Source organism: Liolophura sinensis, chromosome 7 (assembly GCF_032854445.1).
Source record: "Liolophura sinensis isolate JHLJ2023 chromosome 7, CUHK_Ljap_v2, whole genome shotgun sequence".
Lineage (NCBI taxonomy): Eukaryota > Metazoa > Mollusca > Polyplacophora > Chitonida > Chitonidae > Liolophura > Liolophura sinensis.
The window spans coordinates 4,746,544-4,768,394 of record NC_088301.1 but is presented as its reverse complement, the minus strand read 5'-3'; the positions used below and the strand labels follow the sequence as shown (position 1 = coordinate 4,768,394).

The 21,851-nt window shown below is 38.1% G+C and overlaps 2 protein-coding genes across 2 annotated transcripts in view; one reads left to right on the top strand and one right to left on the bottom strand.

Moving 5' to 3' along the window:
* LOC135470355 (serine/threonine-protein phosphatase 6 regulatory ankyrin repeat subunit C-like) overlaps positions 1-8,451 on the top strand; it is a 61,352-nt gene extending 52,901 nt beyond the window's left edge. Inside the window, exons 20-29 of the mRNA XM_064749240.1 lie at positions 161-265; positions 632-733; positions 1,020-1,118; positions 1,735-1,872; positions 2,368-2,475; positions 2,705-2,902; positions 3,662-3,868; positions 4,486-5,854; positions 6,890-7,039; positions 7,435-8,451. Of these exons, the coding sequence (XP_064605310.1) occupies positions 161-265; positions 632-733; positions 1,020-1,118; positions 1,735-1,872; positions 2,368-2,475; positions 2,705-2,902; positions 3,662-3,868; positions 4,486-5,854; positions 6,890-7,039; positions 7,435-7,646 (2,688 nt within the window). The 3' untranslated portion in view covers positions 7,647-8,451. The remainder of the gene's footprint in view (positions 1-160; positions 266-631; positions 734-1,019; positions 1,119-1,734; positions 1,873-2,367; positions 2,476-2,704; positions 2,903-3,661; positions 3,869-4,485; positions 5,855-6,889; positions 7,040-7,434) is intronic.
* Positions 8,452-17,932: 9,481 nt separating this feature from the next.
* Positions 17,933-21,851, bottom strand: part of LOC135469859 (inositol hexakisphosphate kinase 1-like) — an 11,197-nt gene continuing 7,278 nt past the window's right edge. Inside the window, exons 3-6 of the mRNA XM_064748482.1 lie at positions 20,701-20,839; positions 19,668-19,831; positions 18,888-19,063; positions 17,933-18,400 (exon numbers count right to left, since the gene is read on the bottom strand). Of these exons, the coding sequence (XP_064604552.1) occupies positions 17,933-18,400; positions 18,888-19,063; positions 19,668-19,831; positions 20,701-20,839 (947 nt within the window). The remainder of the gene's footprint in view (positions 18,401-18,887; positions 19,064-19,667; positions 19,832-20,700; positions 20,840-21,851) is intronic.

Here is a 21,851-nt window from a genome sequence, read left to right as displayed (position 1 = left end):
AAAGTATATAATATTTATAATTTTATAATATTTCATAATGTTTTGAATATTCAGCAAATGATCTTTGTATTATGCCATTATGCTGTTAAGCACATGACTGAGCCCCCAAAATGTCAATGTATACAAATAAACAACTAAGATTGTGATATGTTTTCCCCAGAATGGCATGACTTGCGCCCACATCGCTGCTGACAAAGGTAGTGTGGCTGTCATCAAAGAGTTAATGAGGTTCAACAAAGTTGTGGTGACAACAGCAAGAAATAGGGTAAGTGAAATCAAATGTTATACTGATAATTAAGTGTTGATTTGATGTCGAATTTGGCAAGAAAGAACAGACATTAGATTTAAACTATATGTATGTATATGTAAACTATAGAGATATTAGTTGGTGGGTTTACTGAATTCAACTGTTAAGTTTGTATATTTTCTAATATACAAGTATTAACAGTTTTGTTGTTGTTTTTTGTTGCTTCATTTTTCAATGTTCAGTGTTTCAGTGTTTTTCAAAGGATAGAGTTTATTGTTTCTTGTGGATTTCTCTTCTGATAGCCTGAGGGTGTTTCCTTCGCTTTGGATCAGAAATAAGTTTTATACTTCATATATGCGGATCTTTTTACGTGCATTTCTGCAGACAAACAATTCAACAGCACTTCACTTGGCAGCTGGGGGAGGTCATGTGGAGGTTGTAAAGGCGCTGCTGGAGGCAGGAGCATCTGCTACAGATGAAAACGCTGTAAGTTCCTGTTTTGGAAAGGCTTGGCTCATACTAACTGGCCTAACAACCTGTTCTTTTTCCTTTGGCCCCTGCATACACTATACCAGGCATGCAGTAATCAAATCACTGGCATGAAGATGTCAATCAAAAAGGAGGAGGTAAAAAAATATCACTGAGGGGCAACATTTTCAAGGCTTATTTCATACATTTTTTTAGATGAGATGTTCAAATTACCTGGGTTAGAGCTGATGATTAAGTGCAGTAATTGTTACTGACCATACAGATGTTTGTCTTGCTTTGACAGGAGGGTATGACGGCCATTCACCTGGCTGCTAGGTATGGACATGTGAACATCCTCGAACCTTTGAAGGGTCATGTGTCTTGGAAAATAAGCAGTAAGAAGGTAAGTAGACCATCTGTGTGTTGCTTTCCTAATCTGTTTATAGGATAAGCCTTTGACAATAAGAAGTCGATGACGCTTTCATGACTGTTTGACGTTCATTCATTTTATCAGTAACTTGTCAAAGGTTGGTGGGTATACGTCAGGCAGGCACTGCATTTCCCTCCATCTGTAAAACTCTTGAGTGTGGCATTTGATTTGTGTTGCTTTTTAAGCCACTTTCGCAAAAGATTGTATGGGAATTTTAATTTCCCATACAATTGATCTCATCGTGGTTGAACATCATATGCAAGAATATTTCCCTGACAGGAGAGTGCTCAGGATTATGGGTGAATTACACCACATCCTTCAGCAGGTGTCTGACAAACCCTCTGGCTTACAGCCACGGCATTACGATTTTTAAGCAGTTGCTTTTCACATAGATCGTAGGTGGGTGGAAGCGGGGTATGTGGAGGTAACACCGACAGGGCTTTATATACATTTCCTGTTTTCAACAGGATTTTTTTTTTAAATTTACAGGGAATTTCATTTTGTAATTTAATTTTAAAGGGTTAATGTGCATGATATACAATAATAAATTTTGAAAATAATTTTTCTCTATGTTTTGTTTTCCCCTCAGACTGGCCTTACAGCTCTCCATGTAGCTGCGCATTATGGACAGACGGACTTCATACGAGAGATGCTGACCAAGGTGGCGGCTACCGTCAAGAGTGAGCCCCCAATAGATGGACTGGGCATGAAAGAGCTGGGTGCTGAGGTAAGTCACATTGGAATATTAATTGGTGTTAATTTCAGTAAATTTGTGACAAACATCAATTGCACTGATTCATAAATGTGTGGCTGTTGCCTGGATCATCCATTCCATGTATCTGTGGTTTCCATTGTGAAAGGGATGGATTCAAGACATACAAGCTCCCACCACCCCTTCTCGTGAAAGCGTTACGTTTCATTCCATTCCCGTTTAAGACAGTTGTGAAAAATCAATATGTGGAACATCCGGTTGACCTTTTTCCAACAGTACTACTTACAATGGGTCAAGACTTGATGGTCTTCATTGACAGTTCAGAAAGGTCTAGTCCATTTAGCCTCATAGTCGGTACAATAGTTGTAGCCATCCGTTTTTGCCTCACATTCAGTACATGTTTTATAACAATCCCTGTTTTTGTCTTTCAGTCATGTTGGGGATTCACTCCTCCCCATATAACCATACAACCAGGACATGTCTCACAAAATCCCTGCTTTTGTCTTTCAGTGGGGATTTACCCCTCTCCATCTAGCCTCACAGTCAGGACACGAGGGGCTGGTTCGTCTTCTCCTTAACTACCCAGGCATCCAGGCTGACGCAACCACACACATGCAGGTAAAAAGAAAAGAATGACTGTTCCCATGTACACATAGGTGGTTTTATATGAATTTCATTGAAGTTCAGTTGACTTTTGCCATTTAAAAAACATTGAGTAAAACCAATGAAATAAAACAAATAAATATCACTGATTTAATTTATGTATAGTTTAAGACAAATAAACTCCAATGAATGACATATTATTCATGAGTAAACTCAGTTATCATTATCTTTGGTATAATTTCAGGGTGCCATCCCCCTGCATCTGGCTGCCCAGAGTGGACACACTGCAGTGGTCAGTCTCCTGCTAAGTAAGTCCACCCAGCAAATACAGATGAAGGACAAACGTGGCCGGACAGCCCTTCATCTGGCCTCGGCCAACGGTCATCTGGATATGGTGGCGCTATTGCTGGGGCAGGGCGCAGATATCAATGCTTGTGACAAGGTATGATAGATATTAAAGTGGTTGGTAAAATGAGGGTTTTCAGTGAACAGATTTCATTCAGGTGACAGTCAGTAGAAGCATGGAATGTGAAGTGTAAATTATTTGCTATGGCCCAAAGTGAAAACTTGAATGTTGATAAAACCACAGAGTTAAACATTTCTCAGAGTGACTTTCCATCAGCTTTCCATTCACATATAGCTCTGGATGTTAGAGGATGCATTCTCGCTGTATTATTTAACATCTGCCCCATTTTGGTTGTTGGGATTTTTTTTTTGTTCTACTTTTGGTTATTATACTGTGCTGATAAGGCTTGTCATCTTTATGGAAATCCTCTGTAAGGGGAAAGTATAAACAGCCTGGAAAATGCCAGAGAAACACAAATAGTTATCAAGTCAGTCAATATATAAATGTATAAATACTGTAAGTCTTCAACATTTTCAACTGCTAAAGCCCTTTTTTCAGTGGATTTCATGTGTGTACTCATTATGAAAATGATGCTAAAAACTATTGTTTGTGTTTTTACAGATGCAAGGATTCATAAAACTGTGCAAATTGTTCTCTAAACTTCACAGTTCTGTCAGTGGGGTATATTGCTTTTGTATGTTGAATTTTGTGATTTCTTCAACACAGCAAAATGTGTACCTCAAACATAATATCTCAGCTACAGAATAAGGCATCTGGGATCTTACTTTAGGATGGCCAGTCAGTCAGTGAGTCAGTCAGTTTACAATATGGTCAACACATGTTTTTTTTTTTCAGAATGGATGGACAGCTCTTCATTTTGCAGCTAAGGCTGGCTTTCTGAATGTTGTCAAACTTCTCACTGAGACTGGAGCCTCTTCCAAATTTGAAACAAAGGATGGCAAGGTTCCTATCTGCTATTCGGCTGGAGCGACACATTCAGAGACACTGAGTTATCTGATGAGACAGGATCATAACACATATCATTTGATGGAGGACAAAAAGGTACCCATCACTGGGATAAACAGGGGACTGAGTACAGCGCTCTAGATGACTAGTTCTCATAACAGGATGCCGTCCTAATTTCTTACTTTTTATCCTTATTGATTGCTTTGTGTTGAACCTTTGGAATTTTCTTTCTTGGAAATTAGTCTTCCAAATATTAACCTGGAAAATACGTTAAGCTGAACAGTTACGGATGTTACAACACCTACATGAGTTAGCCATGATGTTTGCTGGATTTGGACATTAGAACACCATATTTCTTCTAATTTTTGGGACACCTGGTCTGCTCTTTTTAGCCAGTGCACATGTAGCACCTTTAGTTCCTTTTTTCTCACGTTTACACCATCTAATGAACAAAATACTCACATATTTACTTTTCAAAAAAGCCGAGAAAGAAATATAATGTTCACTTTTGAGTGCTACAGATATCTGTCCCAAAAATGAGAAGAATTAGGGTACAAGATGTTCATGTATTTTTTTTTTACATGTATTTTTGTGTAAAGAGAAAACTCACAGAAAACACAATAAATGACATAATACAAGTTAAATTGCTAAACTTCCGTCGTATTTTAGCATTATTATGAATTAATGCATATTTGCTTTGTTTCTTTATTTAGTTTGTCTTTGACCTGATGGTGGTCGGCAAGATGAATAAAAATCGAAGCATCCAAGAGTTCATTCTGCTGTCACCAGCTCCGGTGGACACCGCAGCAAAACTCTCCAAAAATTTCCGTTTGCTGGCTATCAAGGAGAAAGAGCGATCTCGGGATCTGCTGACGGCTGGCGATTATTGTGAAGAAATGGCCACCAATTTACTGGCCATCGCTGCGAGTTCCAACAGTGCTGGTCTGCTTTTGAAAGCCATGGATTCCAGAGGGACAGCATTTCTGGATGTTCTCATCGAAAATGAACAGAAGGAAGTAGTTTCTCACCCAGCCGTGCAGAAATACCTCTCCGATGTTTGGATGGGAAATCTTCGTTGGGCCAACTGGAAAATCGTGATGCTGTTCTGGGCATTTCTTAGTTTGCCACCTGTTTGGCTGGTCTTTTCGCTTCCCCTTCGACACCGTTTCAACAAAGTGCCCATTGTCAAGTTTCTGTCCTATTTAGTGTCTCACCTCTACTTGATCCTGCTGTTTTTTCTGACTGTGGTCTATCCCCCTGTGTCAATCCCTGATTCCGGCTCGCTCATCCCACAGCCCTGGGAATGGCTGCTCCTTGCCTGGCTGTCAGGTCTCCTCGTGTCCGAGCTGACCAATCCGGGTGACCGCGCCGGACTGGGGTGGATCAGAGTCATCAGTCTGGGAATCTGCTCCTTGGGAGTTTCCTTTCATATCGTCGGCTTCGCGTTTCAAGGAAACAGCCGATTGGTGTGCCTGTATTTTCGGAATCAGTTCTTCGCCTGGGCACTGCTACTGAGTTTTGTACAGCTATTAGACTTTCTGTCTTTCCACCACTTGTTTGGACCCTGGGCCATCATTATTAGAGATCTCATGAAAGACTTGACACGATTTCTTGTCATTTTAGCTATCTTTATGCTGGGATTTACTTGTCATCTAGCAGCCATATATCAGCCTGTGTTCCCCGAGACTGTTCCCGCCACAGACATGGGTGATGGCGATGGCAGTGGTGCACCCGTTTCGACAGCAGATTTCAACACGCTATTCGAACTTTTGTTCTTTTCTTTATTTGGGCTGGTTGACCCAGACAATTTACCGTTGATACACCGCAGTCCTGACTGGGTGATAGTGCTTGCCAAAATTACCTTTGGGACATATGAAATTGTGACTTTGATCGTACTAATCAATCTGCTTATTGCTATGATGTCTGACACGTACCAGCGTATACAGCAACAGTCTGACACAGAGTGGAAGTTTGGACGGGCTAAGCTGATCAGAAACATGAACAAAACCTCGGCAACACCATCACCATTGAATCTTTTCACCAAACTGTTTACATACTGTCGGGTCATCTACAAACACAAAGGTATGTATGTAGGCTTTTACATGGTACTTTCCTAACCTTTTTTCCAGTTATGTGATGACAACAAACACAAATGGGAGTGCTGCTATAGTAGAGTAGGGTAAACGTAAGGTCAGTACACTACCAATACTGTAGTCTTATCCACAAACCAAATCAAGCCATTCGTATGGTGTCTTGCATTTAATGGATGAGAATTGTGTCACTGTTTGATCCTTTAAAGTCATGCAATAGTACTCATTCCAAAAATTGGTGGTATATACATGTACATTTTGGTAGATTCTTGCATGCCCAGTACCTTTCCAGATTAAAAATGTGCATGTAGTATTAAGCATTTGATTTATTTATTTGTTATTTAAAGTATTTAGTTCCCCCACCATAATACTGGCCACTGGAAATGGTTTACCTAATGATACAGACTGGGAACTAAGTAGACGCTTGTGTTGAAAGATTTGCACTTTACAACAATATTAGAGGTTTTGGATGCTGTATTTGGCCTAAAGTTTCATCCATGACCATGCAAGGTACTCATTTTGCCTGAATCGGAGAGTTTTTTTGGATCTTTCTGGAAAGCTGTTTTGATGATCTGTATTTAGATGATTCTCTTGGGCTCTGCCCTCTTTTCTCCCACCATTATGCTGGCCATTGTATTTTAAGTGAAATACCCTTGAGCGTATCATAAAGCTCCAATCAAATAAATGAATAAATACAAGGTATGATAACATCCTACTAGAAAAATTTCCATTCCAGGCCCAAAAATAATATTTTTTGACCTTTATTAGCTTGTAGAATTGCACTTTTTCTCGTTAAGTTTGACGTCAAATGTTACCATTCCTGATTGCCTCTTCAGTTTGTGTACTGTTACACATCTATTTAAGCAGGTTACACATCTGGTTCAGCAGGTTACACATCTAATTCAGTGGGTTACACATCTAGCTAAGCAGGTTACATGTATAGTTAAGCAGATTACACAGATAGTTAAGCAGGTTACACATCTAGTTCAGCAGGTTTATACTGGACAGTGGTGTGGCCATGTTGTAGGTAAGATCTGCAGTGCCCAGGCTCAGGAGTACATCAATGAGGAGGAGGACATGGACGGCAATGAGGACTCGCGCTCTATCGACATGCTGGCCAACACATCTGCCACCTGGTTACGCAATGTACGAAGACCGACACAGGTTGCTCCAGACAGTAAGCTGGCTTACTTTCACTTTCATCTTCACATTTCTTCCAAATATGTCAGTGTTAACAAAATTTTTAATTGTTAAGTTTTCATTATTCCAGATGTGCAATCATTTTTGAAACCTTTTAGTTCAATGACCTGAGCTGAAAAATTTCAAGCAATTTTGATTTTCAAAACCAACAAAATTTGTGGAAATTGTACTGTGTGAAAACTACTCCGTGGTCTAGATACATTTGTGAACAATGGATTGAAAGGTTGAAAAATCTGCCATAAGGCTAAACCCAGCAGACCTAATATCATCACATCTTTTTTGTTCCATACAAGTTGTATTTCCAATATTTTACTTAACATGATAGTTTAGACTGTTCAGTATTTTATATGCTGTGTGGATTTTTGTATGCAGTTGGGTTCCTGCGTGCGCCTCTGGGGTACCATCATGGCCCTCGTAGGCTAGAGGACGTGGTTAACTGGGAAATGGTGGTACGGAAGTACCTGATGGCCTTCAGCGTGGACGAGGAAGACAAAATACGGTGGAACCTGGAAACTCTGCTCGAGGATCATCTGAACAGTAACGGTGAGGCGAATGGGGTCAAGCACAACAGCTTTGTGCCGTGATTAAGAAGAATTTGGTGGAGTTTGAAGATAACCAATGGAGACCAGATGTTTTTACTTCAGCCTGGTTCCAAGTTCTTTACAATTAGGATGGGAGGAGACAGTAACTATAATAATGCCACCAGGCTGTAATGCAACCCAAATAAGTTTATAAAGTGTATTGACCAATATCGGAATGTGGATACTGGATTTCTGGATTTCTTGAGAACATATTCACATCCATGTGGTAAATGGATGGGGTAACCTGACTGACTGGTAAAGGATGTGTTAATTATTAAATCTTTGAAGTGGCTGTGAAATATGACTCGCTGGAAGAGTTTTTCAGAACAGATGGGTCTTAATTTTATATGTATCTCGTTTTTAAATGGAGTTAATATTTAAACATGAAGTCATATATGTCCTAGTTTGAATTTTTGGATAAGATTAACTCAGTTATGGTAGCATTTTTTCATATCTATGTTCATGTTGTAAACTCTATGACCAGAAATATTCAGCTTTGGTACATTAAAGGAAAAGTCACGTTTGGAAAAAGGATGACTTTATTGGGCAATTATATCTAACATCAATTATAAATGTCCAAAAAAGTGACATTTTTTAAACCGTGAATTTCATTAAATTTGGATATTGTAAAAGGAGCAAAATTAAAGATAACTACAGTTATAACCTCAGTGATAACCATTCATATCTCTAAAGATTGTATATTCTTAATGAATCATTGTCCCTTAAACTAACAATTTCTGGTCACAAAAGGAAATTACCATGACTCTTTTATCATAATATTTTGGTTCATTGATTATGATGAATAGTAATAAGCGAATTGCAGAAATAGGTTGCAAAAATGTAAAACTGCGTACAATCAACATAACCTTGTAACAATGTAGTATAGTGCTTGTGTATAATGTTCAGACACAAAGGCTATATACATGTCAAGTAGATGCTTGTATGCATTGTGTACATAACCTCATGCTCGAAATGACTGCATTGGGTATAATTTTACACTACAAATGACTGCAGCGCATAATGTGTATAATTTTACACCTCAAGTGACTGAAATGTGTATAACTTAATACCTCAAGTGCATGTTGTTGGAATTTGCATTGCGTATAACTTTACACCTCAAATAACACAACTGTGTATAATTTTACACCTCAAGTGACTGCATGGTGATTAACTCTACACCCCAAGGCGGCTAGTGCTGCATTGTGCATAACGTTTCGCCCCAAGTGATGTATAGCTGCACCCCACAAAATAGGGTTAAAGAGTAAGTGATTTACATTATATATTTATAGCTCTTTTTTGTTTTTGTTGGTTTTTTGGGGGGGTTTTTTGGCTATTAATAACTATGTTTTGTGTTCCTCCTTATTTCTGTAGCCAATAACAAGTCTTTGTATGTGACAGCTGAAAGTCTTCGTCTTCAATGTGCACACAAAGCTGTAGCGGGATTTTCACTTTGTTATTGTTCAGATATTGACAAACTGGCACTAAGCAATATTCATTCATTCATTTTTGGTGGTGGTGTATAAAAGTTGGCAGCACAGTCAGATAGAATATCTGGTATTTACAGTGTACACAAGAATAACAGTAACATGCTGTTGTGTATCATCATAGGGCCTCAGTTAGGTGTTTTAGTGCCCTTTTTTATCTTATCCCAAAGAGCACTTTGGAAGGTTAATTGAAGGCTAACTTTGGTCTTGGTCTTTTTTGCCTGAAAAGATGCACCTTTTAATACTAGTATAGAATGTGTATGGTAGTTTTCATGTAAGTCCATGAGAAGATCCTAGGGAACTTTGCTTCTTAACTCCTGGCCTTCAAGCTAGAAAGTGTAGACTGCAAGATTAATTCCCAATACTTTGGTCCTTTCATTGAAGAGTTTCCAGAACTCGCAACTCTTGTTTTCTTTAGCCATTGTCTTGGGCACGGTGATTTGTTTATCATTTACTTGATACTCAAAATGGTGGCTTTCATCCCACTTTGAACCCACAATGCATTGCATATTTGGCAGTGATGTGAAGTATACTTCTGGTGTAGCTCGATGATATGGCCAGAGTTAACCGGCTTTGATTTATATCATAGTCTCATTATTATCTGTCAGACCTTCACAGTTTGTTCTCATGACAACAGTGCCAAATGCTGTTGAATTATAACGGGGGTTTGTTGAACAGTTAATTTTTGGTGCAAAGTTTACCTCAAGCTGGCCTTAAGGTTAATAAACCTTTTTTTAACCTGAAAAATGTATTTGAGGAATTTTCAAGTATATGTATTTGATAGAATAATTATGAGAATGATTTACATATTCTTGTATATGGGTTTGTCATTGTCAGCGTGGTGAATATTTGCTGGTTAAATGTAAGCATGAACGATAGAGGTACTGGTGAATATTTGCTGGTTAAATGTAAGCATGAACGATAGAGGTACTGGGAAGTCAGGGACAAGATTTGGTCAGGGTTTTGGGACCAAAAGTATGTGATCATTTACAAGCGTGTTGTTTATCCACTCCTATGAGTGAAGGCTGTATTTCATTTTAATTATATATTCTTGTGCAGTATTTTCATTTAATGCAATGAAACATTATGAATGAGTATAAATTTGTGGGCTTAATTTCACTAGTCATGTTGGAGATCTTGTGTTAATACAGTATATATACCGTTACATTAAATAATTGTACTCAATAGATAACTGAAACTGTCTGTGATAATACAATTCTAATGCAAGAACATATTTGTCTACCACTGAATCTTTGTACATAAATGTGATTATTGTGTATTGATCTGTAACATTATTTTGAAGATAACTGTAAACACGTCTACATGTACATAGTTGGGCAGGGCTGTGTGGGGTAAGTTTGATTGTACAGCAAAATCTTGAGTCATAAAATATGTTCATTGGATGACTTGTCTCAGAATATGCCATGAGCTGATCAAAATAGTTTATGAATACACCTTTCAATTTTCTTTTTCACTTGGTAACAACAAAGTAAAAACAAAGGAGCAAGCAGTTAATTCTTAGGGTCTATTCGGGATTGGTTCTTGACTATGAAATTTACCAGATCTGAAATAGGGTAGTTTTTGTGTAATTCATAGCCTTTAAGCGTTCTTTTTACTGGAACTTGTAAAAGTTTGGACATTGATTAATTGAATCGATTGTTTTAAAGTTAAAAATTCAGCAGAAGTATTTGAGGAAATGACCTCAGAAACCTCAGTAGGAAACTCAATCTTGGTTAAAAGAATCCAGGTCTCTCCCTTTGAGCTTACACATTCCTTGAGTTTCCTCCTCAGTTTAGGAAAACATTCACATAACTTTGGAAATTTCGGTTATATTTTAATGATTTTAGCCTAATGTCCAGAACATTGATGGAGTTGTGTTGAATTGGGTGATATTTTTCATCCTGCGTCTATCAAAAAATTTTATCAGTATTTTGAAACTAGTTTGTAATATATTTCAGTATGTGCAAAAGGTATAGCAGCCTGAATATGTAAATAGCCATTATCACATTAAGAACATAGTGCTATGACTATGACGTTCTGTTTGTATGTCTTCTCACTCAAGTTCCAAACTTTAGCGTGCAATAAAGGCAGTTCATCAAAACTTTTAGCAGTCTCGGCTTTTTTTGTTCTATCATTAATACTTCAAATATACTTGATATACATGATGTTGCGGTCAAGAACATTGGTGATTGTTGAGCCAGCTGGCTGCAGTAGATTAGTTACTGAAGAGACATTTATTACTGTGCGTGCCCGGATGTGCTGGTGATTTTCTGTATACATTGCTAGCTGTTTTCCATTGGAAGCTGGACAATTTTCTAAATACAAGACTTCACTACTGAATATAATGGTTGATTTTATATATTTGTTTAAAGATTCAATCCAGTTATTATTTTCAGTAGTAAACTCTTGTGTAATTAAATTGATCTTGCCATTCATGTCTTTCGTACAATGTATACTTTCCTCACAGCATCATGTACAGCTCACTGTTAACATGTTATACAGATGGAACTAGCCACCGATCAGACCTTGTTCATTTTCCTTTAACCAATGTTTACTGTTGGAGTAATTGCCTGTTATTCTTATAATAAGCAACCACATGTTTCCTCCAGGCAATGTGTGGATTTCCCTTGGCATTGTCCAGTTTTCTTCAGGAATTGGCCAGTTTCATTTGGACTCATCTGGTTTTATAATTTAGACTAGGTTCTTGTATGAATACTGCAGCTCAAGGGTATCTCTTCTGGTATGTCTTCTAGGAATTCTGTAGTTCAACAGTTCCCTATGCCTTCTATGCATTCTGTAGTTCAGTGTCTTATGTCTTCTAGGCATTCTGTAGTTCAGTGTCCTATGTCTTCTAGGTATTCTGTAGTTCAACAGTGCCCTATGTCTTCTATGCATTCTGTAGTTCAACAGTGTCCTATGTCTTCTAGGCATTCTGTAGTTCAACAGTGTCCTATGTCTTCTATGCATTCTGTAGTTCAGTGTCTTATGTCTTCTAGGCATTCTGTAGTTCAACAGTGTCCTATGTCGTCTAGGCATTCTGTAGTTCAACAGTGTCCTATGTCTTCTAGGCATTCTGTAGTTCAGTGTCCTATGTCTTCTAGGCATTCTGTAGTTCAACAGTGCCCTATGTCTACTATGCATTCTGTAGTTCAGTGTCTTATGTCTTCTAGGCATTCTGTAGTTCAGTGTTCTATATCTTCTATGCCTTCTGTAGTTCAACAGTGTCCTATGTCTTCTATGCCTTCTGTAGTTCAACAGTGCCCTATCTTTTCTATGCATTCTGTAGTTCAACAGTGCCCTATGTTTTCTATGCATTCTGTAGTTCAGTGTCTTATGTCTTCTAGGCATTCTGTTGTTCAATGGTGTATTATGTCTCCTAGGCATTCTGTAGTTCAACAGTGCCCTATGTTTTCTATGCATTCTGTAGTTCAACAGTGCCCTATGTCTTCTATGCATTCTGTAGTTCAGTGTCTTATGTCTCCTAGGCATTCTGTAGTTCAGTGCCTATGTCATCCAGGCAGTCTGTAGTTCAGTGTTTCATGTCTTCTAGGCAGTCTGTAGTTCAAAAGTGCCTTGTGTCTTTTAGGCATTCTGTAGTGCAATTGTGTCCTATGTCTTCTAGGCATTGTGAAGTTTAACAATGCCCTGTCTCTTCTAGGCAATGTTCTCTATCTTTTGATCATGGTTCATTCTGACCCTGGTTTACCATGACAAAATTACGAGTATTCTTTTAGCAATGGCTCTCCCTTGATTTCCTATACATGTCTTTAACATGTCCCAAGTTCCTTGTATTGGCATTGTTCAACTTCCTCTTACCTGGCGTTTCTTTCGTGAAGACTACGTGCTACAACCGATGTCATCCTGTACAACACTGAACAGAAGTCATGAGTCATTATTTCCTGCAAAGCCATTGATTTATTCATTGCATAAAATTAAAATACCGGTACAAAAGAAATCAATAGTAGGGCTATATACAGCAAGGAACACCATGCTAACCATACAGGGGACACGACATCTACTTTAGTGAGGCTTTCTGTACTGATAAATATCACATACATATCTAAGCAACATTGCCATATCCTTGTTTAATTACTGTAGTGCATTGTTTTTCATTTTTCCCTCTCTGCTGAACATTATCCTTTCTTCAGTGAAAACATTTCTCTAACATTTGACTTCCTTCATATTTTCAAAATGTTCATGTCTATCCTTTGACAACTTACTCGTGTACTATCCTAGAAAACCTCTGCCAAAAGAATATTGTGTAGTCATACCCTCTCTAAATTAATTTAAGGTTTCATGCATACACATGTGACCAACTATACATTTAACTGTCACTGTTATGTTTTTGCATTGTTAAAATTGTCAAAACAAAATACATGCTCAGGAAATTATTTTCAAACAAAATTTGGTTGTAAAATATTGGGCTGGAATGCACATGCAGTTTTCTTTGGTACTTTGAATATTAAAGCATGTATGTAGGTAAATATTTGTTCACTGCACTACTGTAGGGAAATACAACACCGCAAGCTTCCATAAACACAACATTCATATTCTGGAAAAAATAAAATACAATATGTCATAACTTTACTTTGTTCAATAATTGCAGTCATTTTACATGTAGAGCAGTAAAGCAATTAAGCCAAGAAATACTTTGCAGTGCCACAGTAGTGATAAAAGGAAGGTCAGTTTCTGCTGACACCTTAATCCCATAATCCACCAATCCATCACCGGTCATCACAAACTCTAGCACACACATACACAAGGGGTATGTTATATCATACAACTGATATTTGATCAGGCGATAACTGTGTTAACAAGATTTGAGCAGTAGACTGGAATGTGATCTTAGGTATTTAAAGAGCACAACTGACTTTAAAAACATTGCCAAAAATATATCTCCCATAAGAACATGCTTATTATTTGTGCAAAACTGATCCCACTGTAATGTTATACACACATCTTTAAATACATAAACAAATGAGCATTTCAAAAGAGTTTTTGAACTTTTATCATCTCTTTCATCAATACTTGTTGTAAAAATCTATAGACAATCATTTATTAGGTGTACATGTAGTCTTAAGTGTCTTTAACTACGTACTTAGCACTGTTAATACCAGTAGAGGTCAGCAGGCTAGCCTTAATTACATGGGCAATTAAATACAGTTTGCACCTAAATATATTAACTGCCATAAAAATAAAACTTGAACAGATGCAGCAGAGATTACAGGAATTATGTAATGTCACATTTTCACTGATGAAGGGTTAATGCCTATAAGCGCATCTCATATTAAAGGCAAAGAAAACACTAGCCTGAAGTGTTATGTCAGATGAAATAACATTAAACAGTCCATAAAAATTGTTTGATTGTTTTTTTTTAGAATTTGTTCAACCTTGTAAAATGCATTTGAAAGTTTATTGACAATAATGGGTCAAGTGAAATCACATCAGGTTTTGCCACTGTTTCATTTCATCATTAAACATGTACAGACAGGAATATGTGAATACATTCGCAGAATGAACCTTGGAACGAACTACTTTAAGTAAAAGATAAGTTACTGATACCATCCGGTTCACTACAGGCCACCATAGAATCTGATGTTTTAAAACCATTTTACTCAGCTGGAAACATTCTATTAAAAATAAATCAAACTATTTTCTTGGACAGTGTTTCACGGACTTTTCACCTCATATACACATTGAAACTTCATTTTAGTATTTTCTTTGCCTTCAAATTAAAGGAATAACCCATAAACAATGAGAGATCAATAACGGAGTATTGATACCGTCACATAAAGGCTGCCTACAGCTACAGTGGTCTACTTGTCAAGACTGAATATTGCAGGATTTAGTTGTTGAAAGTTCGCAACATAAAAGGAAGGATCAGCATGGTGCTAGAGAAAAGATGCAGACTTTTCACCTGTGACCTGGTGTCAGGTCAGCTACCTGTACAATACAACTCTCCAATACTACTGCTGACGTCACTGCTATTTACCTTAATTCTTCAACCTTTTCAACTGCCTCTACCACCAAAACCCTGAAACATTCTGAGAGAGCTATGGAGTGCAGAAAATTAATTGGCACAGTTTTATAAAGCTTGCACCTTTATTGTCACAAGCGAATCATTTTGACAATGTAATTGTATGCTTAAATTGCACTGAAAAAGTGCTTTAGTGGTTGAAAATGTTGAAGATTTACAGTAAATATTTCATTAAGATCAAATGTACAGATGAATACACTTCAGATACTACAGTGATCAAGACCCAGTTTGTCAGCTAAACCTTACATTTACGATCAAATGTACACATGAATACGCTTCAGAAAACTATAGTGATCAAGACCCAAATGTGCACATGAATACACTTCAGAAACCAGTGATCAAGACACAGTTTGTCAGCTAAACCCTACATTTAGAATCAAATGTACACATGAATACGCTTCGGAAAACTATAGTGATCAAGACCCAGTATGTCAGCTAAACCCTACATTTAGGATCAAATTCCTAGTGTACTGTACCTATAGGCCTACATGCATGGCATGCAGATATGTATTCTAACATATGCCTACAGAAAAATAATTTTGCAAGACCCCATGCTGCCTGTCTGGACACATGTATACACATGGGACAATACAACGGGAGCTCTGGCAGAACAGAATGCATATGCCATATGTTACACCTTGTTCTTTGACACCAACAGAAGTGGAGCAAAATATAATTTAACAAATTCCTAATATCAACAACCTAGGTTTATGAGGTATTGATTCTTGAATTTCAGATTTCATGTGTGTTACAACCAGATGACTACGGCAGTAAAGATTTTAACAAACACGTGCACACGTATGTCGACCTTCTGGACACACATTTCTGTTTATCAACACATTCACAGTAAAAGTATATACGTGTACATGTAACTTCCCACTTAATATGTAAATTATGTCAATTACACTGTTTATGAACATGTAATTTATATTCTGTTACCAGTATGCAAAAAAATACTGCTGGCTGAAATACTGTTTGTCCGTGTAAAGTACCTGTTTCCAATTAAGACATTTACCATATTACAGAATAGAATACATTAAGAAAAAATATTGCAGCCAAAATAAAAAGAGAAAAACCCTTTTTTTTTTTTTCATTCACATCCATAGGAAAATATATCTCACAAAATAACTTAATTTGAAGGACATGAAACAGAGAGAGATGAGCAATTTACACGAAGTTAGCGAAGGAGGATAACACAGGATATATGGTCCAAATGAAAATGTGATATAGAAGATCAACAAATATAGGATATTTCTTGGTAAATAGGCCTATATATTCACACCCATATTTTGATAACACAATCAATTAACAATCATAAAATACGAGCACATATTAATTACCACTAATTCTATAACTAGCACAGCGTAATGACCCAGGAGCCTCTCATCAATGAAGTCACTGTGAGTTCAAGTCCAGCAAATGCTGGCTTCCTCTCTGACCATACATGGGATGGTCTACCAGAAACCTGTGGATGGTTGTGGGTTTCCCCCGAGCTTTCTTCGCTTTCCTCCCACCATAATGCTTGCGGCTGTCAAAGAAGTGAAATATTTCTTGAGCACAGCATAAAACACTAATCAAAGAAAGAAGTCAATAAACTAATTCTATAAAAACAACTTTTGATTCAGTTAAGTACCATAACTAAAATAGTTTTACTTAGTGCAGTGTAGTTAAAATTTTGGCATTGATGTTTTAGATTTGTTTTCTATGTTTCTGTTATTGTACACGTTTCTTTTTTATTTTTTTATTTTTAAAGAGATACACTTTAAAACATTTTCACCGTAGTCAGTTTGATCCATGTGAAAAATGTGATCAGCTTGTAATGGTACGCATTAGTTGTGCATACAATACAAATACAAGGGTTACGATTAGTATAATGCTGGTCGATTGTCGTATAAGTGAAATATTCTTGAGTACGGCGTAAAACACCAATCAAATAAATAAATAAATTACAGCATACTTATTTAGAAAATTACAGCTTACATAATGTACATGTCACATTTTACAGCTTACATAATATACATGTCACATTTTACAGCTTACATAATGTGCAGGTCACATTTTACAGCTTACATAATGTACATGTCACATTTACAGCTTACATAATATACATGTCACATTTTACAGCTTACATAATGTACAGGTCACATTTTACCGCTTACATAATGTACATATTTGCTAATTCAATCAAATTTTCTCTATTTACCAAGGATCACTCAAATTATTGCCAATCAGAAAAATCTGAAAAAGTTAAAAATCTACTTTATTCATGTTCTTAGTGATTTTGAGCCATGACACCTGCACAGATAAGGCGGATTGGCATGAAAAGTAATTCTTTGGGCTATTTTAAAATAGCAAAAAAATTCAACTGGATTTGCACTGATTGATTCTTTGTCAAAAATCTCCAGTATTATCAGTTAGATGTAGTAATTTACAGCTTACATACTTCAACAATTTACTGCATGCATAATGCAACAGTTTACAAAAACACTATACATAATTTACAGCTTGCATAAATGTAGCTATTTACAGCTTACATAATGTAGCAACTTACAGCTTATATAATGTAGCAACTTACAGCTTACATAATCTAGCAACTTACTGCTTACATACATTTAGCAATTTACAGCACACTGTGTACATAATGTAGCGGTGAGAATACTGTGTTATACCTTATTAAGTTAATAATAATAATGCACAGATGCATGAGCATACCTGAGAGGCAGGAGGTCACATATGCTTGCCAAATCGCACAGGTCACATGGTTCCTGCTACGTTTGTCTTTGTGAAAGTTGTTGCAGTTCTTGGAACAGCTCTATAAGGGTAGACAGCCCATGGAGGTATCCTGTGTCCAGGCCCATATGCTCCTCATCCTCGCGCATGAATCCCTTGAATGTGGAATGTGCGAAGTCCACCATTCTAACATCCACCCTGGGCCCCACACAGGGAGCCTCAGCCCCTCCCCCCATATTCTGGTGCCCACTGCTGGACCCCCAACAAGCATCTATCCCATCATACATGATCAGCAGTGAACTAGAATAAAAACGAAAGGTATCCAGTGTCTCCACGACTTTTTTCAGTTCACAGAGTTTGAACAGAATCGGAGCAATAAGTTCATAACGTAGTCTCTGGCCATTGTGTAAAAACTGAGCAAGACTGGATTTGAAGCCTTCCGCATTAAGAGCCCGGCCGTCATATTTGCTGAAGTAGATGTATTGTTCTGTTTCTACATGATACACCTGAAAGTTAACAAAAGTATTATATTATTTAAAATACGAAGAAAATGCTTCCACGCATGAGAATGCCATACTTCCCACAGAATACATGGAAATCTCTGTAAAACCGGTTGAAGAATTGATGACTGTTTTTTTTTAAATCAAGAAGTTTTATACTTATACAAATTAAAGGAAACCAGTATACATACTTATTATGGATGCAGAGTCAACCAGACTGCGTAGATTAATCCAACAACCTTTGTAAAACTTTTCCACCGTGACATAACACACTTTAAGTCATACATAGGAGGAAGTTCCCCAAAACTTCATGTAAAGCAACACCAGGGATCACCTTTGACCACTTAATGCCACCTAAACAAAGGAACCAGAGGACTCCTCAAAATTCTGAGGGAAATCATTGTATCCCACTGTTTACATGGCTATACATCAATCTACATGTACGTTCTGTATGCCTGTCATCACTTCCAATAGGACATTAGAAAAGTGTTACCTGCATCCCAGAGGCCCTCACCCCCAGCTGATTGGAGGTTGAGTTCTCACATCTATCCTGCATAAGCTGCCGTTTCTCTGGTGACGCGTCATCACCATGTTGTCGTTGTCCCATCTTCAGGTCCAGGACACAAGGCTTTGTGTAACGTGCGACTATATTCTCCAGTGATATGAATTCTGTTTGTGGTCAAGGTATTTTTCAGATGAAGCAATGTGTTTTTTCTTTTTCAATCTTTACTGGTGTGCCTCAAGAATGATTTGTTAGAGTTGAAGCTGAAAGACACAGCCAGTCCTTGACATGGCCACTTCATGACGCGGCCTGTCCACGACATGGCCAGTCCAAGACACAGCCAGTCCACAACACAGCCAGTCCATGACATGGCCATTTCATGACATGGCCAGTCCATGACTTGGCCACTTCATGACACGGCCATTCCACGACGCGGTCAGTCCATGACACAGCCAGTCCATGACATGGCCACTTCATGACATGGCCAGTCCACAACACAGCCAGTCCACAACATGGCCAGTTCATGACACGGCCAGTCCATGATATGGCCAGTCCACAACATGGCTAATCCACAACACAGCCTGTCTGTGCATTATACTAGTGTAAGAGACTGTGCCAGTGACTAGGGCTTGCTCGAATTTCCTAACCACAGAGCTATATCCTGCTCCAGCATTGTATAATGATAAATGGTAGGCAGATGAATTTATTGTCTTTTCCTTTAAACATTTAAAGTCCTTTTACCATCTCACAGAAAACGCATTGGAAGGATACTGTTAGAATCTTCCATACTTAGCCTCCTCATCTGACGATTAAACACGTCCTCAATCCACGGGTTCTGATTGGCTGAGTAATTCTTTGGCCTCTGATCCTCCTGGTCATTGTGATCCTCATGATCCTCGTGATCCTCACTGGACTGATTTTCCTCATTCTCAATCCTCTCACAGAACATCACAAAGACATATGATCATACATGTTGATGCAAAGTATTCACACCATACAAAAGTACCTGTTGTTTCTCAAGTTGGTCTTTTTAATTTAATTAGCGGTACTTGAATAATGCAAGTTAATATACTACAATTTAAGACATTATCCCAGGCAGAAAGTCACTATTGAAAGCAGTGTAGGATGTAGGTCTCATAAAAATCGGTACCTTTTGTCCAAGTGTCAGTACTATATTTCATCAACATTAACATGGGTATGAAAAAAAAGGCCAGGGCCCACTTGCATAAAGCCCTCTTAACTTTAAGAACACATAACTACCATGGCTACCAGCACTGTAGGCACTATGTCGCCATGGTAGTTACAAGCTTCGTGCATGTGGGCCCAGGACATATTCAGCCTAAATGTTTTAAATTTATAAGCATATAAGCATGGATATGAAAACTTATTCATTCCAGTTGAATCCCTCAGACCAGCAAGGGTAGGTAAACTGGTCCATTCCAGATTAAAACACTGAGCTAGCATGAATAGGACAAATGATTCATTCCAGACTGATTCAGGAAAGCATGGATCGGAAAACTGCTTCATTCTACTTAAAACATTGAGATACAAAAGGATACGAAAACGGCTTCATTCTACTTGAAACATTGAGATACAAAAGGATACGAAAACTGGTTCATTCTATATTTAAAACAATCAGACAAGCATAGACAGGAAAACCAAGCCATCAGACAAGCACAAATAGGAAAACCAAGCAATCAGATAAGCTTCAAAAGAAAAACTTGTTCCTTCTTTTTAAAAGACTCAGACAAAACTTGGAGAAGAAACATTCTTGACGCATTCTGTTTCCGTTGTCTTTACTTACCTGTCTGTTTGTGCTGGTCTCAGGGACCTGTGTATGTTGTCAAACCCTGGCTTCTCTCCACTCAGGTCCAGCCTGTGAGCCAGCAGTCGGAAACTGCCCTTCCCTTGCCCATATACATGTACCTTCACCTGTACAACACCTGGAATTAATAACGCAGTTAGACAATGAACCAGTTGGTTTGGTTACAGAACACTTCCTGCTGGCATAATAGCTACAGAATGCCGAGGAATAGAGCATAATGGCTGTGAAATGATGAGATGGTTGGGACAGGATGGTGGTTTGGTGTTTGGTTGGTGGTGCCATAGCGACGCACCGGTGCTGGAATGATGTTGTTAGGATGCTGAGGTGTCTGAAAGAGGTTGAAATAATGATGTTGAATGATGGGGTTTTGGTTGCAGAATCTGGCAGGCATGTTGGTGTCCAGGTCCTGGGCTGGTAATGTAAGGATGATGGGGTAATGGTGTCAGGATGCTTGGATGATGGTGTCAGGATGCTTGGATGATGCTGTCTGAATGCTCTGATGATGCTGTTTGAATGCTGGAATAATGCTGTCTGAATGCTGGGATGATGCTGTCTGGATGAAGGTGTCTGAATGCTGGGATGATGGTGTCTGGGTGATGCTGTCTGGATGATGCTGTCTGAATGCTGGGATGCTGCTGTCTGAATGCTGGGATGATGCTATCTGAATGCTGGGATGATGATGTCTGAATGCTGGGATGATGCTGTCTGAATGCTGGAATGATGGTGCCAGGATACTTGGATGATTGTGTGAATACTGGGATTATGGTGTCAGGATGCTTGGAAGATGGTGTCTCAATGATGGGATGATGGTGTCTGAATGTTGGATGATGGTGTCAGGATGCTTGGATGATGGTGTCAGGGATGCTTGGAAGATGGTGTCTCAATGATGGGATAATGGTGTCAGGCTAGTTGGGTGAAGGTGTTGAATCTTGGTAATGGTGGTGGCAAAATGATGGTGCCAGGGTGACTAAAGCTGTGAGATTATTTGAATGTGGCTATAATGATATAATATAAATTATAGAAATAGCAATAATGCTAGCTTAATGTGACTAATGAACATTATAATACTGTATAAAAGTTAATAATGCTACACCAACACCAACTGATAGTTATTAATGCTAATCTCTCTC